The sequence below is a fragment of the Haplochromis burtoni genome, unplaced genomic scaffold, assembly GCF_018398535.1.
Source record: "Haplochromis burtoni strain Fernald_Lab_line unplaced genomic scaffold, NCSU_Asbu1 Contig_262, whole genome shotgun sequence".
In the NCBI taxonomy this organism is placed as follows: domain Eukaryota; kingdom Metazoa; phylum Chordata; class Actinopteri; order Cichliformes; family Cichlidae; genus Haplochromis; species Haplochromis burtoni.
The window spans coordinates 130,777-149,627 of NW_024582623.1; the positions used below are offsets into that span (position 1 = coordinate 130,777).

Consider the following 18,851-nt stretch of genomic DNA (forward strand, 5'->3'; position numbering starts at 1 on the left):
AGCTGCTCTTTAAGACGGTTCATCTCAAGGTCAAAGTTTCTGGTCTTTTCCTGATCTGAACAAGTCTGTTCCTCTTCGCGTGACACTGAGTTGTCAGTGAGTTCTCCAGTTTGGATCTCACACTGGTCCAGCTTAGTGCGCATCAGTGAAATTTGGGCCATAAGCTGTTTGATTTGCTGACTGGCTGTCTTTACATCCTCTTTTAAAAGTTGATTTTCAGACACAGTGGTTAGGAAGGCTTTCCTAACCTGAATAAGGTCGTCCAGTGTACTCTTAGGCAGAGTGCACACAAATTGTGGTTTCTCGTGTTTCTGAAGCTGTGCAAGCTCGGCAGACAGACTGTCCTTCTTCTGTTTCAGGATCAGCAATTCGCTGTCCCTCTGCTGAAGCTGCTCTTTCAAGCGGTTCCTTCCTTCCTTACTCACTATACATCACTACGTAGTTATCATTCTTATCTGACTCTCTTCTACAGTTTACACTATAATCTTTCATTTAATATAGTGCAACAAGGTAGATTTCTTTTATAATATTCATTTTATTTGAAAGATTACTTAACAGGGACTGTACACATTAATAAGCTATAATTTACATATTATCCAATGTTTTCCTTTTATGATGCAGTCCCAATTTGATATTTTAAAGTCCCAAAAATATAGATCTGTAATGACAAAACTCTGAACATTTATAAACATTTGGAACAATAATATAAAGGAAATACTGTAGATACTGACTATTGACAGAAAGTAAACATGAGGTAGTTTTGCTATAGAAGAGATGGTAAACAAAATAAATGAGATATTAACCTCCTAACACCAGAGCACTGATTTTGTATTCATTAATTCTGCTAAATCTTCAGCATCTGATAATACTTTATTTTTTTCAAGAAAGCGATTAGTGCATTTTTACTACATGTCATAAAGATTTAGACATAAAGGGTAATGAGACTGAAATTGACTAGTCCTTTTACTAAGAGAAATTTAATATCACAGGATTGCATACCTGATCAAATTCTGATGACTAAGGTGAAATATAATCTCTATCTCCAAGTTGGTTGTGCTACACAAGGTTAATTAACCTCCACCTTTGAGTTACCTCTTTTTTTTTTTAACAAATCTTCAGCGCTTGACAGAGAAACGGACTCTGAAATCTGTCAGATAAAATAAAGTCCAATTTAAATCATCTAAATGTTGTGAAATTCTTTCTGTCTAAGCTCTTTTTTCTTCAAATTTTTTATAAAATAAAATTTGACATAAAACTTGCACTTTCCTCCCGGTCATTGCAGCGGAATACTAATTAGGCTGTCGTGCTTCTGTTACCACTAGATGGTGCAAAAAAGCACATATTAATGAGGACACTAATGAGACATTAATAATATATATATATATATATTTATTTTTTGTGTGTGTGGTACTGCATCCTCCACCATCACTGTACCTCAGTTTGCTTCTTTCTCTCTTTGTCTCTATGTCACTGTGTACCTTCCCCATGTGAGCCTCTCATTTTTGTTTTACTTTACTTCTCTCCCCTTTGGGTTTAATTAAATAGCTTAAAACACATGCTAACCATTACTCTAATTTAGGTGATTTTTGTAAGATTGAGCCAGCCTGTGGAAGCACAGTATAAACAAGATGGCTGGAAGTCTGACCAAATGCAGACAGAAAATACAAGGCATCTAATATTCCAGCTTTCCTGAAATGTTGTGCAAATGTTTTGTAATTTATGCTGAGGAAAAAACGACAACAAAAAACCCCAGAACAGACAAATTATGTAAAAACATTTATTATTGAAGTTGTTTTATATTCAGCAGTGCGTTTTACCAGTCTTGTGGTTTTCTTATAATACAGAATCCTTGCATTAACACCTGGGTTTTGATTTAAGGTACAAAAAAAATCTCAGCAGTGACTTTTGTAGGTTCACGTGGTGCACATATAACATTATGTGTACGTGCACACTTTGAATTTGAGATGGCATTTTTTATAATTAATATAGCTTTTATGAATCAGAGTATTATTAACAAGCTCAAGCAAGGAAGCAGTTTTCTCATTTAGCAGAGTGTCCACCAGGAAGAGAAAAAACAGTAATGGAAAAAAGAAGCAGATATGCTCATGGAAAAAGTGCATGGATATAAAAACAGTACAGCTCTTGTGAGGAATGTGAGGCTGATGAAAACATTTTTGGTCAACAGAAACATGATGTTCACAGGTGATGACTTCATGCCAGGATATTGTTCCTATTACACATAAACAGTATATACAAGTTTCAAGTAACTCCTGAATTAGTCCTGTTATACCCATCTCGAGCTAAAGAAAGTCTACTTGATGCGCGCACAGCGTGGTGTCATCTAATATTTCATAAGTGACCTCTTACTGCTGAGAGCGTGGAAGTTTGAGTGGAAAGTTAAAAGTGAGATGTAGTTCAAAGAAACATTTCACGAGCAGTCGCAACCTGAGAAGTCAAAGTAGAAAGTTTTGTGCAAACCTTTTGCTAAACCTTCCTCGCACCTCATTGGACTGCTCGAAGAAGATGCCGCTGTGAACATCACACATTTAAAAAAAAAAAAAAAAGTAAAACCATTGTACGGCATGATGTAAATCTCTCTGTCACAAAGCCAAACCTGAGCCAGTAACCATTATGTCTACTATCGATACTTTAAGCACTGCATGTGTTAGTCTTTGGCATGGTTAAGCATCAGTGAAACCAAGTATGTTAAGCAGACATCTGTAGGAGCAGGTCAAGGCCTTAATAGCCATGACTGGCAATAATATCACGGTCCATTTACAGCACAACCGCAGCTTTGCTTACTCCAAAATATCAAAACAGAACTTCCTGTCAAGAAAATAAAGTGATCACAAAAACTAGCAACAGAAACTGAACCGTATCAAAACAAGATCATAGAATAAAACAGTAAAGCAATATCGCACTGATAAAGTATACATTTTACACGAGAGGCGAGCCAACAGCTACTGCAGGGTGTTTCAAATCAAACCATAGACTGTACATGTAGATGGACACAGTGAAGAAAGAACCCTAAACGTGAATCCTTTTTAATGACCAGCAGGGGGCGACCCCTCCGTTTTCAAAAACATCTGATTATATAGAAGCCTATGAGGAAAATGACCCTACTGCCTACGGGAGCTGAAGTTTGTGGCCTCAATGGCTATGTTAACATCCTATTTAATAAAACACAATTTTTAATTTAGTAAATTTGCATCAAAAATGAATATAAAATAAGGATACAACTTAAGGTGGACCCTCCTTGTGACTAGCCAGTTTTCAGGTTTTAAAAAATATGAGACTGCATAAAACAATAGGTAATGTTGCAGTGGCTATATCCATCTTTGATATACAGTCTGAGTTGGGCTGACAGTACAGTACCAGCACTGGCTAAGAGACCTGGTGCACTTTTTGCACGCCTTGTTAGCCACTCCAACTCGGCAGTACTTCTGGCTTTACAAGGCAGCTCTAATAAACAACACCTGCTCATGTAAACTGTTGCCAAGCGCGCTGCACAACACTGCACAACAGCCCTTGTTTTCACAATGCTAACATTCAGCTGTATAGTCAGGCATTCAGGTCAGCAGTCTGGTATTTATCTCCAAGCAATAACCACTGTGTCTCTAGCAGATTAGGCAAGCCTTGAATGACATCACTTCCTGAAGCTAAAGTCATCACTAAACTTCAGAGCTCTCTGTATCGCTCTGATGAGTGCTTAATCAATACAGGAATTCCACAAGACGCTTCAGCCTCAATAGCAAGCTATCAGGACACAAAGGTCACCGTTAGTTACTGTCTTTATAGAGCTGTTATTGATGTTGTTGGTACTTGTTGGTAGCTCACATAATTGTAGAATTGTAAAAACGGGAAACAAAGCAAGTAAAAAGTGGGGAAAGAATGTAAAGGCTCAAAAAAAGGGGGAGCAGCTGAAATGAATGACTAAAAACTAAGATTTACAGCTTCAATAACAACATAATAATAAACATATAAGTATGAACATGTGTACGGGAGAGGGCAATTCCAGTTATTTCCCTTCTTCTCAGATGTATGTTCAGGTTTAGCATGCCTTGCCCCGCAGTTTGGCACAAGACTAAAGTTTCCACACAGTGAGATGAGAAAGACCAGGGCATTGGCTGAAATTATTCCACACAATGAGATGAAAAACAGGATTGGCTGGGAGACTGGTGTCGTGGCGTCCCTACACATCCCCTTCCACTCGCCTCCTGCGAACTGGAGAGGAAAAGCACAATAAAACGAGAGGTGAAAGACTTAAAGAACACACGAATAAAACCAACTGTAAACATGCTACACAATCTTAACCCTACGCAGGCTTGTTAGTTCATCATGAAGACGCTGAGTGAGTCATCATGAGCTGTGTGGTTAAAATGTACACCTATTTATACAGTGTGTGTCAGCATGTGCAGAAAACAAGAAGTGAGATGTCGTCACTCTCAAAGCTGCATATCACGCAGTGTCAATGTTCACACGGTTAATATGGTGAACGCTCCATTCAAATACTGTGAAACTAATCTCCGTTATCACTGATGCACTGACACACGTGGGAGCCACACCCATGCATCACACCTGTGCTACCACGACTCTGTCTGGAGGAGGAGCTAAAAGAGAGAGCAGAGGTCGTCACTGCGGAGTGAGATATTGAACAGATGTTTCAACTATGTCATCACACTCCCATAAAACAGATGACTAGAGGAAGGCGGGGGAGGGGGGGAAGCGGAAACGGCTCGCCCGACTTTTGCGAGTTTAAACAAATCTCAGAGTGTCGAGTCTGTGCGTGCTGCGTTCATACCCAGGTCGTTGTTCTTGGTGATAGCTGCGGCAGCTCTGGATCGGGGCCCTTGCTGGGTGAAGTGGTAGCCAAATTTCACTATGCTCTTGTTCTCTTCCAACATTTTAGCAATCTCCATTTCTACGGTAGTACCCAGCTGTTGTCTCTACAGTACGCACAAATAGATACAGTTCATTAGAGAGAAAAAATACAACAGCTTGTTCAGCTAAACCAAAATTACAGGTGTGTAATTTCCCCTTCCTCCTTTTCCATTACTGGAACTTCTGAGCTAATTGTTACTGTACCTGGTTGTCTATTTTGATCTCTGTGAGCATGTCATTGTCTCGCAATGCATCAACCAAAGCCTGCACTCCTGCCCCGGTGATGAAGTTGGACTCCAAATTCAAACTTCGCAATGTTTTGTTTTCCCGCAGCATGTCGCTGAACGCCTGGGAGGAAGAAGGCAAAGATGTGAGTGTGAAGTTCTCAGGTGTCTGCAAAAGCCACGAGAAGCATATCAACCACTCACCACAGCGACTGGGTCGTTACTCCGCGTGGCTGCCAGGCTGAACTTCTTGACGTGCGTGTTCTTCTCCATGGATTTGGCGAAGTCCTTCAGCGTGGGAATCGGAATGTTCTGGAAAAGCAGACAAAGACACTGCCATTGGTCCGGGGACTGACCAGCATATACATACACGCACGTTTCTACATACCTTAATGTTGTTGAGGTTGACCTCTGTTAAGGTGCTGTCATTGCTTTTCACCCTCTGCAGAGTGTCTTCTACGTTAGTGGGATTGGGAGGCTCATCGAACACTGGGTTCATCTTCTCCCCTTTTACCACATCTAAGACACAAACGCAAGTGTAGGTCAGCAGATTTTTCTCTTCCGAATAGTTGAGTTAACTGGGATAAATTACGTTTAATACTCACTGTTGTAACCCTCTTTACTTCCTGTTCCATCATATGTCTGACTACTGGTAACCAGTGTGTGAACACCCAGGATCGCTGTGAACGAAAGCAGACGGTATTTTCAGTGACTGAGGCGAAGACCACAGACCAGAACATACATGGATACATGTATGCATGCGTGTTCTCCAGTGTGGACAAAAGTAACCAATTCTAAATGGCATAGCAGGCCACTGGTGTGATTTTGCTCAATGCCCTTTTTATTCCCCCCATCAAGACACACAGTAAAGGAGTGAAAAGAGCTTGTGTTTTATTGTCCCAGCACAGACTGAGCCCAGAGAAAGTTCCCACCACTACAATACAGCCTTGTCTTCAATCACACCCACTTAAACACTTGTGTTTTTCAAGCCTTCCCACAAAGACTCTCTGAAGTATTTTCTCATTCTTACCTGCGAGATCACACAGCTCCGTATCCGTGGCACTGGAGAGCGCTTCCTCCAATTCTGGATCAAGGGTCGTGACCTCCTCCTTACGTGTTTCTATTGGCTTTTGCTTAGGAACAAACACTTTACCTGTGGGCAAACAAAGAGAACACTTCAGTCAAATTTCAAAGGAGTCGAGTAAAAACAGATACTTTTCTATTTAAAAACAAAACAAACACATAACTGTTAATAAACCCCCTTAGATCTACTTACTTTTTACTTTAACATCAAGTTTTGGGACCATGGATGATGTATCACAGTCTCATTTTAGGCCATTTCTACACAATTCGTTGCAGCATATTAAGCTTCGTTTAAGAGCAACTAGTTACACTGACACTGACTGTCACTAAAGGATTTTAAATTGTGAATTACTTTTTAAACTGGTTACATTTCTTACAAGAGGTTAAGTGTGCACAAGACTCGCTCAACTTGGACCGGCATTGACAGTTACAGTATTGCCATGGTAACCCATCAGAGGGAAGAAACGGAAAGCACAAAGGAAGTCATGGAACAATGACTTGAGTCTAATCTAAACTGCACTGCTGGGGCAACCAAACACTTGCACTGGGCAGAGAGACCATCCAGTGGGTGCCATTTGTTGCCTCTCCATTTGCCCGTCTTCTTAAACAAAAACACCCCGGGAACAGCCCTTCATTTCCCTCCCTCCCCCTCCTAAATCAGTCAAGCTGCTCAAATTGCTCAAACCGGTCCCTAGTGGGGTGCACTGGCACTTCCTGAAAGCCAACAAACATTAAATACAGTCATCAGGCAGCATCCTGTGCCAGTCCCTCTGGAGCGAAATTCAACTCGCCAGAAACAAGGAAAAACCAGGGCCATAGAACGACGGATTTAAAACTGGATTTAAAAACTCAAAAGGCATTCACATGGACTGTACATAAAAGATGACGATAGTAATGTATACGTGCCTCAAAAAAAAAAGAAGGAAGAAGAAATAAAATCTTTGGCTCAAATCGATTCTCATTCAAAAAGCTTCTCCCATGAAATACTAGATTCTAGCAGTAACTTATCTAATAGGTGTCAAAGGGAGGCATGTTTCTCCAATCAGGTTTCAATTGTAACTTAAAGCAGAAGGCACCGTCTTCCTGCACTAATCTGTTTTTGCATTGTTAAAAAATCTCAACATCTACAAATGAGCAGTTTATCACTATCACCGTTTACAAATGAAAACTTTATTTACTAACTCAAAGTTAACATCACAGATACAGCAGGTAAGGTTAGGTCAACTGAAGCTGCAAACCCGTTTTTCCACCATCGCTGGCATTTACAGCAAACCGCAGGCTTTTGTTATCTCTTCCAAATGATTCTGATCATGTGGCTTTGCTCACCACATAACCAGGTAACAGTAACCAACACGGAGAGGTAATTACAGAACATGAGCAAAAACAGTACAAAACATGTATACCTACTAATAAATATAGGAAATCTTTGGACGTCTGTCCATCTGTTTTCAGCTATTCAATTCGCTCTTGTTATTTGGGTGCGTAAGGCTAACCCAGGTTACACATTGTACTAGTGTGTATTCAACCAGAATAATTAAACTAACTGAACTATTATCATGAGCAGTGAATTTGTAGTAATAGGCTTAGTTGACTTGCAGTATCACATCAGTATAGCTTTGTTACATGGACGCTTAAAGCCATATGCTTCAACTCTGAAAGCAATTCATGAGAAAAACTGAGCACTGTAAGCATGTGGAACACATCTGCTGTGTGTTTCTATTTTCCTTGGTGCAACAGTAACGCCCTCCACTGTAACCTAAGCAAACAAAATGCTTATCAGGCTTCTATCGATCACACATCTTCGCCGCTCCACAGTGTAGCGCTTTACACTTTCGCCTAACAACTGAATAGTCCATGCTTCACTCCCAGGAGGTGGCACAAATAACTTTGGAGTTGCGTCAGGAAGGGCATCCGGTGTAAAAATCTGCCAAATCAAACGTGCGGAGCTCTACACTGTTACAGTTTTTCTCAAATGCTAAAACACAAAAGCCAACCCTCTAAACCAAATAACCAGTTGTCTAAACACATTCACTAAATCTAGCCATCATTTACCAATATCATAAACACATGTCACATGAAGACACAATTCACAGAACACAATCCTCCGTTCTCATAAATCTAAACACATCTTTCCTTGCTAAAACACAAGCTGCAAAAGAACTCTGCTCATATTCTCAAATGAAAGCTCATGTGATGCAACATGCTTGCCACAGTCAGCAATATTTGAACACAATGACCTGGCGTCATTCATTACACACAACGACTCAAAATTGAAGACACCTGTTGCTAATGCTGTGACCACATGTATAAAAGCAAGTTCAGAGTGCACAGTATGCTGAAGATTCCAAACAAACACAACGGATGAAGGCAGAGTCAGGGGAAGAGGAATTCCATGCAGAGGAGGGAGAAGAGCTGGCCCTGGAAGAAGAGGAGCAGGCCAACAAGGAAGAGGAGTTCAAATGAGAGGAGGCAGAGGAGCAGGACAACGAGGAAGAGGAGGAGGCCAACATGGGAGAGGAGAAGGTCCAGGAGGGAGAGCAAGACAACCTCGCACCATCATTACGGACGAGATGCGAGCAACAGTCATTGAGCATGTCATTGTCCATGGCATGACTATGGCTGAAGCAGGACTAAGAGTCCGTCCACACCTGAGTAGGTTCACCGTGGCCACCATTATCAGGGCATTCAGACAACACAACAGGTATTGAACTCTATTGCTTTCTTTGTCACAATACAGTTTTACAAACCTGTGAAAGTAGTCTATTGGTTTCAAATCAGTTGTGACTGTATTGTAACACATGTCAATTGACAACACATGTTTCTTTCTGTAGAGTTGAAAGAATGCCACATAGAGGTGGGAGGGTTACTATATTTACAGCGGCACAAGAAACCCTCATTGTGGATATGGTTCGTGGGAACAACCTCATCAGACTCTGGGAGATCAGAGACAAAGTCATTGCCAATAATGTCAACTTTGAGAGCATTGACGATGTCAGCTTGGCCACAATAGACCAATGTTCTCCGGCGCCAAAAGACACAGATGAAACAGGTCTATAGGGTTCCCTTTGAGCGCAACTCTGCGACACAAAGACCTACGTTCCGAGTATGTGCAAGTAGGTTTACATCCATGTTCACTAGGGGTGCAACGATATTCATATCGATATTGAACCGTTCGATACAGTGCTTTCGGTTCGGTACGCATATGTATCGAACAATACAAATTTGTAATTTATTTTATCAACTTTCCTTCTGACGATGCTGTCTGTGTTGAGCGCTCAGTGAATCTGCGTTCGACTACTCCGCCTAGGCTGCACTGTCGAGCGCAGATCCACTGAGCGCTCAACACAGACAGCATGTCAGAAGGAAGAGCGCAGGGCAAGCTAGCAAGACAGAAGTTAAGCTCTCCTTGCAACATGGACCTCCCCCACCCTCATTCAGATCTGGCGTTTGGAATTATTTTGGTTTTCATGTGAGTATGACCGAAGTCATGGGACTATTGAGGAGTTAGCTAAACGTATGTTGGCGTCGTGCCCATGCACGGCGATGCGAGTTAGCTCGTTAACGGAGATTTGCCGTGTTGTGGCGTTAAGGTCATTTCAACGAGATTAACCTGAAAGCACTAGTGGGAACACAACGAATATGACTGCACATTTACGCCGACATCATCCTAGTGCAAAGACAAAAACAACAAGCATGCTACTAACTTTAGCCGAGTCATTTAGACAGCTGTTAGCACATGATTCTCCTTATGGACCTGTGTTATACTGTAGAATATAGCCCAGAAGAAGCGGATAGTATAGCTTTTATTTTGGAAAGAGACATTTCTCTGTAATAAACTCTCTTTTCCAAAGATGAGTGATTCCTCAATCAGATACAGGGCTCGCAAATATCGCTAGCCCGACGTCCCGGGAGCTAGCGATTTTTTCAGTCGGGCTACCAAAATCTATCTCTGCCCTGCCCGTCGGGCTATTGTAGGAAGAAATATATGTCAATGCTTTTGCATTCTTTCGAAATGTAGCTGGGTAATTATGTCATTGGCATCGGTGAGCCACTGTCAATATGTGACATATTGAAATCGCGTTTGAATTTGCGCTTGTTTTTTTGCTTTCACTTTGCAATCGTGCGAACTGTGTATAGAGAGCGACAGCACTGATCTGTGAGTGATGATAATTTGCGCACCAATTCCTCTGACATCGTCTTATCAATCGTTAGCTTACTATGCAAACATGACAAGTGAAATCTCCTGCAGCAAGCTTAAACATGTGAGAGGTTGATCGCGCAGAGAATCGCTGAGCTTATGTGAGTGCGTGTGTAAAAGCAGCAGGATATATATTTTAGTTCTGCTGAGCCAAATAAGACAGGTCAGGGTGAAGAAGTGACAGCCAAAGAAAAGCTTACCACAAAACGGAGAAGTTATGACAAATCAGACTATAAGGCAAAAAGAAAGTGCAGCTTTATGGTTTCATGGACAAAAGAATTTCTGTGGCTGCAATATGACGAGCTAAATAACCAGGGCTGCACATAAGTGGTCCGCAGGTGCGCATTCGCTGTCAAAATAAAAAACACGCACAAGGGTTAGGGTTAAATTTAAAAACTGTACTTTTGAGTTAAAATATATATTTATAATTTTAATAAATGACAAATTAAAAAGGCATGAACATTTTTTTTGTATCGAAAAAATATCGAACCGTGACACCAAAGTATCGAACCGAACCGTGAATTTTGTGTATCGTTGCACCCCTAATGTTCACAGTACAGTTAGTGGACATACTGTGTTGCTCAGTGGCCTACATTACTTCTGCACAATACTGTGCTACCTGATTGACTGTTGTTCTGAACACCTGTGCACTTTCACATTTTACAGAGGATATTACAGTTGGACACGATGGCCAGACCTCATGAGTACCTCTTCCTGGATGAGGCTGGCTTCAACCTGTAGAAACGAAGGCAAAGAGGCCGTAACATCATTGGCCAAAGAGCCATCACCGAGGTCCCTGGCCAACGGGAGGGGGGTAATATTACCCTTTGTGCGGCCATGGGTTCGGAGGGGCTTGTCCACCGGCATGCTGTCCTTGGGTCTTACAACACCCAACGTCTCCTCACCTTCCTAGAGGAGCTAAAAGACATCCTCCTGGACCACCACCAACACCATCCTAGGCCCGCACATCACATTGATGTGATCATTTGGGACAATGTCCGCTTCTACAGAACAAACCAAATCAGAGAGTGGTTCACCACCAACAGTGACCACTTTTTAAACGTCTGTCTGCCACCCTACTCCCCTTTCCTGAACCCTATAGAGGAGTTCTTCTCATCGTGGAGATGGAAGGTTTATGACAGACAACCATACACAAGAGACAACCTCCTAAGGGCAATGGAGCTGGCCTGTGTTGACATCCCAGCGGAGGCCTTCCAAAGATGGATTCGCCATTCCAGGGCGTTTTTCCCGCGGTGCCTGGCAAGATGTGGATGAGGTGATGTGGCCCGATGCAGCTCAGCGACATGATGCCGCACAGTGATTGTGGTGTGAATAACGTAAATAAAATAAAAAAAACTTCACACCATGATCATGTTTTCAAGAGTACTGTTCTGTGCAATAGATTCTGTTTTTGCATTGAGTTGTGTTACAGTAGTGTACGTACATGCAGGATTTCCTATAGATTTATACTCTTCATATGAAACACACAAATCTAAATGCCTAATCCTCTGCAGAGATCTACGACGATCCGTTACCGTATAGTTTCTAAAAATATGCATTGGCAGTTATGAAACAAAGAACCTTCTCACAAATTGAGCATTGCGTTTTTAATTGTTTTGCTGTAGTGTGTAATGATGTGTATAGTGTTTACATTTTTGAAAGCTTCAAGCTGCTCTTTTGGTGTGAAAGTTTGAGTTTTGCAGTGGGAAGGTGTGGTTGTGTTTATGTAGCTTTAGAAAAGGGTGTTGTGTTTAGACATTGGGGAACATGGTGGAAACGTTTGTGAAATGTCTTTTAGCATTTGAGAAAAACTGTAATAAGGGAGCAGCTAAAAGTAGCTTCATCGATCATACATCATCTGCTCGTTATCTACAGGTATCACACGTCTTTGAGGAATAAACAACAGAAAAGATGGATAATGGAGAAGCGACAAAAACAACTACAACAAATTCAGCTGCGAGAGGGTTAAAAATGGTTACCATGGACTCACACTGGGTGTTTTTCTCAGAAATTATGTGAAGTTTGAAACTAGAGACATAAACACTCATGACCACATTAGTTATCAGCAGGGGGTGAGTCTAACAATGAAAAGAGAATCAGCTGCATTCCACAAAACCACAGTGATGTGAGTTTTCCATGTTGTCACTGCAAACACACACACACACACTAATTTCCTAAGAGGCCATGGTAAGGTCAGTGGAACACATCAGTCCATGTTTCCTCTCTGGTGAGGGAGTAGCTTTCAGATTCCTATCTGTGGAGATCCCGACAAAAGGAACTGCTTCATCTCATAAAAACTTTCCTACTTTTCCCACTGAGGTTTCTACTCTACTCACTCGTCTGCATTTCTGGCTTTTTGCCACATAAAGAATTTCACCTTTTGTTTCCTCTAAGAGGTGGATAAGAGTGTCACAAGTATGTCACAAAACCCATCAGAACAAGTTTCACACGGAAAGATTAGGATATATCAGTCTGACATTAAACCCATACAGTTTGGCAGACAATCATACTACTATGCTGTGAGTTCAACTCTATGTAGTATACTTCAGGCCAACATGGTTCAAAAATATGTTTCAGGCTTGCATATAAATAAACATATCTATTAAAAGCATCAATTAAAACATAGTTTCAAAATGTAAAATCCTTCCTCCCTTCTTTAGTATTAGCACACCCTTCCAACACTGCTCTATGCTGAGCAGACATGCTTATATGTAAGTGCAAGCATGTCTTAATAATATCTGCAAACACAGGTGAAGAGTAATTACTGCTAGGTCTGCAGGTGCACCCTGAATCTCCATCCCCTGAGTAATACAGCACTAACATGTAATAGCACCTTGTTGCCGGTGTTATTGGTGATTAGTTGGTCGCGCTGTCGAGAAAAAAGCAAAAAAAACAACCCACCTTTTTTCTCTCCAGTGAAAGGCACTATATCGTCTCTGTCCTTATGCTCCATGGCTTCCTTCTCCAGGTATTTGAGCAGACGTTCTCTGTCGAACGGTCCACTAGCTGTCTTAGACGTCTGGTCTTTTTGACGTAAACCCGCTGGGAGAAGAGCATTCTGGGAACAAGACATGGAGCCACATTAGAGCTTAAGACCTCAGTGCACTTATGCACCGTAATGAAGCCGCAGCACAACTCCTTGACTGGACTTTCATCAAATCCATTTAAGCAGGCTTTAAAAGCCTTTTCCACACATTGAAAAAGTTGCACAATCCAAGCTAAACAATATTTGGCACCATTTGTTAGAAAAAAGAACAAAACATTTCTGCTAGTGTATCCTCTGCATCTTCCGGCCTCTGTGTTAGTTGCCAGAAGCAGGAGTTTGACAGTCACATGAGAAATTAAAACATGAAATACAAGCTGCTCAAAAAGGAAGTAAAAGAATACTTTAAAACCAGTTGAACTTGATTAATCCAAAAATGCAGCTTGTGAATATTTTGTTGTGGGTGAATAAAAAAAAATTTAAAAAAACTTGGCAGAGAGCAAACAAGGCCGTGTGTTAATCTATACACACAGCAACAAAACAAAATTCAGTGCTTCGTTTTGCATCCACACCAAATGAGATTTCATCTCTTTACTGACATGAGACCAGAAATTATTATTTTCCCATTGCTGCTGACTGTTTCCTGTGGGCCCCGTGTGGTCGCCATGTAGGCCGATTTGCCTCACTGAATGGAAATTAAAGAAAACGTCCAGGGGCTTGGAGGGGATTTCATTACGCTGTACAGCTCTTCTCACAAAGACTTGGCAGCCTGAGCCGCTGCAGCTTTAAATTATTTTCCAAACCATAGAGACTGGAGTGGGAGGTGACTGTCAGAGCACACGAGAAAAAAAACCACCATTACATGTGAATTAGTGAGGTTAAAGGCATTCCAGGGGGGAAATTTCCCAACCATTAACCTGTCACAACCAGGTCTACTTTGCGCCATTTGGCACTACAACCACAACAAGAGACATAAAGTTGGAAAAACGATTAGTCATTTAAAAATCTAATGACCCACTTGTGTGTGCATAGTGGGGTTTTTTTTATTTTGAGATAAGCCAATAAATCCCTTTCAATAAATCCTTTCTCTAAATGAACTTCCTCCCACTGAGGAGCCCTGGAGCTCCTCCAACCTGCATCGAGCCCTGACCTCAGGGTCCATCTCCTCGAGGGCCGTCTCCAGCTGTTTGAGCTCCTCTGCCGACAGTTTGTTGAGGATTTCATCTTCATCGAGATCCTTGTATTTATCCAGATCCTTCTTGTAGGACAACGCCATGGTACCAGCTATAGCTTGCTAAGCAACACCGAACACCAGACCGCAGCCACACTGCTCTTCTCAGGATTACTGCTCCAAACCAGGAAGACACTACCTGAAAACAAGCACACACACACACACACAAATAAATTAGTGATGAGCGCTGGATGGTGCATACATTTCATTTTATTACGCTGACTCACAAAAAGACAATTTTAATTGCATGTCGTTAACTGAGATAAAGATTGTTTATCTTATTGCTGTGAACCAACACTTGATCACAGCTGGGCTGGATAATAAGGCCTTGGGATGATGTAATGATGGGTGAACACACACCCAACACACACAGAGCTGGAACAAAGAACTTTCTCAGGCTTGGACAAAACATCTGACCAATCCCATAAGGATCAACTACAGCTCTTTGCAAATGGAAATTTTGAGAAAGTTTATAAAACACTATCAAGACAGAAGAAGAAATAAAGGAAGCTTTTTCTAAATAAAAATGAGGAAATGCATGTGTCTCTTTGTCTTTTGGGACTGAAAGGCTGAGCATAACATTGCAGTTAAGTTTAAATAAAGCTCAGATAAGCGAAGGAGTTAGTGACAGTGTGTGTCCTTTCAAATAAAATCAATAGGCAGTTTCCTCTCCCACGCCACAGTCCGAACACAGAGCGACCTCGTGATTTTCCAAACTCCCTGCAGGACTCCACAGATGCTACTTCTCCAAATAATTGGTGTACACTTTTGGAAACACACTTAAACTTGTATTCTTTTAAAACAACTGATTTTTGTCACAGTGAAAAGAAAAAACAGTTGTGCCCCTCTTCTGCAAGAAAAGCAACTGTGCATGTAAGTGTATATTTAGAACAGACATTCTTTCGTGGCTGCTCCAGTAGTGTAAAAGCAAATAAACCAAAGAACCTCATTGCAGTTGTTACCTATAGATTAGTGCTACATCCATTATTACATTCTGACCGGATTCTCAAGTTTGTAATAAGAATTTATGACTGTCACTTTCCAAAAATATTACAACAAACTCCTGGTAACCAGAAAAATGTTTGCAGTTGTACTAACCAACAGTCATCCTGATGTTGAATGCGCAACACACTCAACTGTACATGTCGCCCAGTGGGAGGCAACCTGCCTCCAGACAATCGCAGTCTGACTCAGACTGTAATCACTATCAGGCTGGTGAAGGTTTGCAAATAATTGCTCATGCAACCAATCTGAGTCAATCTGTGCCAGTGACACGACTTGTCTCTGATGAGTCTCTTTGCAATCGAAGACTCGACTCTCTGGTTGCTAGCTGTTTGCACTCTGATTCTTTTCTTAAATAAACATAAGGCTGCTGAGTTCCTTTGTGATTTTACAATCAAATTGCCACTCTGCAGTAACAATGTCACTACTTGTGGAGGAATTTCTGCTTTCGAAGTTCTGGCTGGACTCTGAATGTCAGGACCAAATGTAAATTTTAATTACCAGCTAGCTGGCATTTAATTGCAGACTGACAACAGACTGTCTCCATCTTATTGCTATTATTATTATTATTGCCATCTTGATGCACCAAAGTCAGCCTGGGGACAGCTGACTGTGAGTGGTCTCAGACCGGGTCCCCCTTCTTCAAAGTAACAATTTCAAAGGTAACACAGGATGTTTTCCAACCTCTGTTTTCCCTTGTGTAACTGAGCACTACAGAAAAAGAACAAGTGCGTGCACATTCAAAGAAATGATTTAGTTGCCACAAAAACAAAAAATTGTAATAAACATTGTGATTCAAATGTTGCTGCTTTTGTATGTTTTAAGGATCAAACTAACACTTGGAGCCAAATCATTTACAGACACTGCCACGTCTTTTGTTTTATAGCAATTTAGCCAAAAGTCAAGCCTGCCAGAAATATTCATTTCATTTGTTTAACATAACAGATTTTGTTTTGTTTGAGAAAATTAAAAAAATCTTCATTGAAATATTTTAAAAATCTTTCATCTCCTCGTCACACTATTGATGAAGATTTAGTCAATGCAATGTGCTCCCCATTGCTGTCTGGCTAGTTTCTCTAATCAAGGGAATTCTCACACCATTCAGTTCATTGTCTCAACAATCCAGGCTCTGTCCTCATCTAATTCCCCCCCCCCCCCCATCTCCTCCATTACTGTGCTACAGCTACACACATTTAATTCTGAAATGACTGCAATAGTCATTGCACGGGCATTCACAAGTGTGAGTTCCAGCAGATGAAGCTCAAATGTCTTCAATGATGACTGGAAAATCTAAGCTCACAAATGTAATCATCTACACTTACACTGTTATCTTGTTCAATTCTATGCTAATCAATCCTATCACTGCTAACAGTAAGGTGGTGAAGTCATCATGCAAGTTTATAAATTTCATTTTTACAAATTAAACACCTACGGAAGAAAATCCAAGAAACTGCATGAGAGGAAAACAGCACTGTTGTTGAACACAGTCAGCGCGCTAGACTGCAGCAGTAGTTTTACCTTTTAGATTTTATGTCACAGGACAGAAAAAAAAAAAATCCCATGCACCCAAATCATATGAAAATCACACTGCATGCTCCAAATACCACAACAGTCGCCTGGCCTGCGATCATGGAATGGCACTAGGATACGTTTCGCGTGACATCATCACAAGCTTTAGCTCGTTCTGGAGGAGGAGGGTTATTGTGCATTTTTATGATCAACACCGAGTGTGGGGGAAACAGGCATTTCTGTGGCTGGGAGTATAACCTGATTTTATGGCTTAGCAGATGTCTTTCCTTTTACTTGTTCTGGAATCATAACACTATTTATCCAGCTTTCTCTCACTTTCCACTTCACTGACAGATTATTGAACACATTAGAAAAAAGACAGACAGAAAAGAAATGGAACACGGAGACAGAGATAATGATAACAATAGGTTAGCTCAGGCCGAGCTGGAGATACTGGAAGGATCCATTAGTCCAATCTGACTGATTCCTTTCTCCTTCACCTCCTCGTCTGCTAATCCTTCAAGAGAACAACAGATGGCTCAAGGCCAACAACACTGCAAACCTGCCTGCATGCTACACTCGCCTGTCCACTCAGGCTACACACAGACCCATATAAATATAACAATGTAAATTCACCTGGAGGTCTCCCCCCCTGCAGGAGACATCTGCAAAGTTAAACTAAAGTTTTATTCTTGAGAATCTGTATCACTTCAACCAAAGTTTCATGGGAACTACTCTGTGCTCCAATTTTACAGCAAGAGTAGTGGCCCCATTCTTCAGGATATTAAGTAAGACAAATGGAGAGAGTGCAATGTAAAATATCTGGTTCTACCTTTAGCATTATCTCAGTTTCAGGCCAAATGTGGGGCACTATCCTCTTTCCAAAAGTGACAGTGTCTGATATCTAATTGCGTACCTGCTGTGATACGTTATTAGACACCACCCCAGATATGCCTAGAGTAAATGCTATAACCTGATGGGAGCTACAAGAAAACATATTAAGTTCATCTCAGTCAAGCGTAATTCTTGCCACAATGGGTTTGATCTCAGCAGGCAGAAGCTGCACAAATAGTAATTTGCAGCCTAAAGATGAACAGGAAGCACTGACTGGTATTGCATTATTACAGAACACCACCCTAACTGCAGCACAAAAAGACTATAGTTAGAATGACCCAGCTATGCTACTCATGGGAAACAACTCTGTATTTCCACCTCCCACCTACTCTCCTCCAGTTTTACGCTCTGCTGTTCCTCTCTCCACCCTGCTGTTACTCACTTTGTGTGTGTGTGTGTGTGTGTGTGTGTGTGTGTGTGTGTGTGTGTGTTCAGTCTCTCCAGGTGTCTGAAAGTGTTTGAAATGATAGAAAACAGATGGAAAGAGACAGAGAGGCTTGATCACACTGATACTGAAATATTACTATGCATATTAAAGTAAAAACAGTCATTGATACAGGAGTCAGGAAAAGGAGAAAAGTGTTTGAAATATGATACTGCCAGGGTAATAGTTTCATTTCTATTTAATAGCTAAAAAGCTAAGTCATAAAAACAAAAAACTTTCCACTCACACAATGTTTCCTAACAGCTCCTTTACAAAGCGGACAAGGGTGAGACAGGAAGTGGGGTGGTACTCTAACAACCATACACGATTTGTGTATTCCCTCTGACCTGCCCGCACACTCCAGACACACCACATTATTATATAATGAGAACGGATTCAAGGAGTGGCCTTCAGCTCGGGGG

General features: G+C 41.2%; 1 protein-coding gene across 1 annotated transcript in view; it reads right to left on the minus strand.

Moving 5' to 3' along the window:
* Window positions 1–1,763: 1,763 nt before the first annotated feature.
* The window catches only part of tmod2 (tropomodulin 2), an 18,389-nt gene continuing 1,301 nt past the window's right edge, over window positions 1,764–18,851 (minus strand). Inside the window, exons 2-10 of the mRNA XM_005948992.3 lie at window positions 14,520–14,739; window positions 13,288–13,444; window positions 6,136–6,258; window positions 5,711–5,785; window positions 5,494–5,624; window positions 5,310–5,417; window positions 5,086–5,229; window positions 4,802–4,946; window positions 1,764–4,224 (exon numbers count right to left, since the gene is read on the minus strand). Coding sequence (XP_005949054.1) covers window positions 4,193–4,224; window positions 4,802–4,946; window positions 5,086–5,229; window positions 5,310–5,417; window positions 5,494–5,624; window positions 5,711–5,785; window positions 6,136–6,258; window positions 13,288–13,444; window positions 14,520–14,645 — 1,041 coding nt within the window. The 5' untranslated portion in view covers window positions 14,646–14,739 and the 3' untranslated portion in view covers window positions 1,764–4,192. The remainder of the gene's footprint in view (window positions 4,225–4,801; window positions 4,947–5,085; window positions 5,230–5,309; window positions 5,418–5,493; window positions 5,625–5,710; window positions 5,786–6,135; window positions 6,259–13,287; window positions 13,445–14,519; window positions 14,740–18,851) is intronic.